Genomic DNA, 3,759 nt, shown 5'->3' with positions numbered 1-3,759 from the left:
TTTTCCAACATTTAAATGTCAACTGTAGCTTTAAAGACATAGAGTTAGTATATTTAGATGAATTAATAATTTTACTAAAACCAATAGCTTGCGCCCTAGATTGTTTGCAAGCTCAAAATAATTGTTTCTACGGAATCTTAGCACCATCATTGTTTTCTTTAAAATCCCGATTAGAACATTTAAAAGAAAAAAATTTTAAATATTGCGCTTTTTTAATTACACCTTTGATAAGCTCTCTTACAAAAAGATTTAATTTATTTTTTGAACTATCTCCTGAAATTGAAGAAGCTATTCTAGCAACATGTTTCCATCCAAATTTTAAACTAAGGTGGATTCCAGATTACATTAGTGATCACCAAAAAAAAATAATACAAAATTTGTGTATAAATGCTACAGAACAAATTATTAATGATTGTAGTAACCATGAATCTAGTAGAGATTCCGAAGACGGTTTTTTTATATTTTCTTCTCAGGTTGAAAATAAACAGCAATCACAAAATGAACTTGAATTAATTACATATTTTAACGACAATAACAAATCATTAAACTGTTTAAATAATTATCCATCCATAAAAAAACTATTTATAAAATATAACACAAGTCTCTGTTCATCTGCTCCCGTTGAGCGTTTATTTTCATTCGCAAGTTTTGTGCACTCACCTAGTAGATCTAATCTATCTGACAAAATGTTTGAAAAATTAATTTTCCTTAAAGGTAATCAAGATTTTATTTATAAAAATAACATTTAATTTAAACTTTAATATAAGACCATAACAAATTTTATTAATTTATTTTTTTTTAACCATAAGTCCATAACAATTTTATTATACACATAAAGCAACTATATATTATAAGTATAAATTAAGATGTAATTGTTATGTACTTTTTTTAATTTAAGTGTATTTATATTATATATGTGATGTATTAGTTATAAATGTGTAATGTGTACTGTATCTATTGCCTTATTCTATTATTTGATAATTATTATGACTTTATAAGTATTCATAAATACTATTAGTATGTAGGTATAATAATAATATTATGACGTATTTATTATGTATAGACGTTTTACGTTTAATAATTAATAAAATTCGATTGGAAATATAAAAGTATCATGTATCTTTGATACATGTATCTTGTATCTTGTATCTTTTCTACATTCACAATGTATCTTGTATCTTGTATATTGATACACTAATTGTATGTATCATGTATCATGTATCATGATACTTTATTTTAAGTATCTTGCCCAACCCTGTGCATGGGATTAGATACCACAAGTTAATTGCTGACGGCGATGGTAGTGTTTATAAACAAACTAGATTCCGGCGTTTGTCATCCCGCCTGCGGCGGAAAGACTGTGTGGGCGGTGGTGCATCTTTAGTACTTAATCAAAAGACCGCGACGGCGATGCTGAGTTTTTTGATCCGGCCTGAGGCGGGAACGCGGGGTCGTCGGGAATTGTGTTTTGTCGTGTTGGCAGCACTGGTTAAGCTGTAATTTTTGAAATTGGAAGAGTGTCTAGTCGTAAGTCGTAAATTCGGATTCCGAGTTTGAGTGTCTAGCTATCAGTCATCTCGGGTGAAAGTCGATTCCCGAACGGACAATCCACCTTCAGCGAAAAGTGCATCCCGCCTGCGGCGGAAAGACTGTGTGGGCGATGGTGCATCTTAAGTACCTCCAGGCCCCTCGTGTTAGTTGCCCGTGTACCTCGATTCCGGGCGTTGTGGAAGCCCCCTCCGGCGCCTTCGAGGTGCTCGAGTGAAAATCGTTTCACATGAAGTTCAAAAAAAAATTAAAACTTACCGAAAACTGTGAATAGGAGTGTAGATGCTCGTCTGGTGTAATACCGTGCCCCGCTGTATGCCCGGTTCTGTTTTGTTGACTGTTTAAGAAATTAGAAATTGCGAATAATTGTAATCGAATCAATCATCATCAATCATCGCTCTATGCAAATATATGAGTTATATGGCATGTTTGTATGGCAGATTGGATGCATGAATCGTCGCATGCTAGATGTTAGTGAAAAAACGGGAAATGCAAAAACAAACCCCCCGTGTCAGCTGAAAGTGGCTACCGGTTGCGGAGACTGAGTAGTCGAAACTATAAAAGTCGCCTTTGTAGGGTTCCGAGAAAATGTCAGAGAAGGTGATAAGTATTTGATAATGCGTTTTCGTGGTGCCGTTTCGAAGGCGGGAACGTTTGAAAGACTCGAAATATGTTATTGAACTTTCCAGTCTTGTGCTTTTACTAAAGTCTAAACCAAAGAGTACAACTTATGAGCCGTATTTGAGTGTCTAGCAAGTTAGTCACGTCGAGGGAGTACCGATTTCGGAGTAAAGGTGGTTGTAATTAAAAAAAAAAGGTTGCACCTGCATACTTAGAACTCTATGGTATCCTTATTCAATTAAAAATACTACATACAGCAAAACCATTTATATTGATAGACGTATTGACAATAAAATATTCACACACCACCTGGACATTAGTGATCGAAAGACATTTCCTGCCAAATGGCAGTAATAATCACACATAAATGTCTTCTTAATGTGCCCTACCGGTCGCCAGGATGTCGCGAACTCTTAATAGCCAATGACACTAGCGCTAGCAATGGTATTCACTTCATACTGTGGATCAAATTCGTTAGTAGCTGAACATCCATTCTAGCGACAAGACGTTTATATTTCAGTGATTTTAAAGTGTGTGTTTCTATTTTCAAAAAATAATTTTAATCATGGCTGGTTCTATCACCAACAACGCTGCGTTATATAAAAAGAATGCATTTACTTATGTGCCTTCATCACCACCGGCCGAACTTATCGAATCTACATCTTACACACACGACTTCGCAGCCCGTAAGTTTGTACATATCGGTATTGACCCGAGCGAAGAATTCCAGGTCGTTGTCCATTTTTTATCTCCATCGAGGCATGTCAAAATAACACCGGATTTTCTAAAACGTATATTTTCACTAATGGGTAATATGCTGTCATTCGTATTGGAGCAGGCGCTAAAATATAAGCGTACGTTATTTTTGGAAACCGAACATTATAAAATATCCAGTATGGTGTATAGCAGAGAAAATGTGCTAGTGATTGAGTCAAAAACTCATGAAGGGTGCAGAGTACTGTTAAATCGGAAGGACCTTATACAACTTCAGTATTTGGAATGGTGCATATTTGAAACGATTACACGAAAATCAAATATAACACAACCAGCTGTCCTAAAACAATTCGATATATTTTTAAACTATATCGATGTTGAATTCACCAAGATTGATTCACCACCGAAAAATAACGAAGAAATGGTCACAATTATCAAAAATGTACGCGACGGTAATGTAATTTCAAAAATTGCAAAAAATGATGTCAATCTCATCAGTCAACTCAAAATGTATGCTTCATCTCAATTAGCCGAACATTGGGCGAAACGATGGAGCCGGGAAATGTCGCCAGAGGTAAATCTATAAATTATATTACTTTCAAAAATATTCAATGTATAAATATTATTTTATAGTTATTCACTGAATCCGAAGTGACGCTCATTTCACCATTGTCGCCGTCTCAATACTCGAGTATATCCCCAATGCTATCTATTGAAGAAGATGACTATTCAGTGTCACGAGTAATTACGATTTATAAATTTAAATAATTATAGTATTAATAATTTTAATTTTATAGGCAGCTGACGAGGATCGTGGTATCGAAGAATTTTTAACACAGGCGACATGGGCACCAACCAAGTCATTGGTAATACTCA

General features: G+C 34.7%; 1 protein-coding gene across 1 annotated transcript; it reads left to right on the top strand.

The window, feature by feature from the left end:
• The first annotated feature begins 2,430 nt into the window (after positions 1–2,430).
• Positions 2,431–3,755, top strand: LOC111028673. The gene is made up of 2 exons (XM_022307404.1): positions 2,431–3,624; positions 3,681–3,755. The coding sequence occupies exon 1, from the start codon at positions 2,735–2,737 to the stop codon at positions 3,467–3,469; it is 735 nt and encodes a 244-aa protein (XP_022163096.1). The 5' UTR covers positions 2,431–2,734; the 3' UTR covers positions 3,470–3,624; positions 3,681–3,755.
• Positions 3,756–3,759: the final 4 nt, after the last annotated feature.

Source organism: Myzus persicae, unplaced genomic scaffold (genome assembly GCF_001856785.1).
Source record: "Myzus persicae strain clone G006 unplaced genomic scaffold, MPER_G0061.0, whole genome shotgun sequence".
NCBI lineage: Eukaryota > Metazoa > Arthropoda > Insecta > Hemiptera > Aphididae > Myzus > Myzus persicae.
This window is presented reverse-complemented; position numbering and strand designations above follow the sequence as displayed.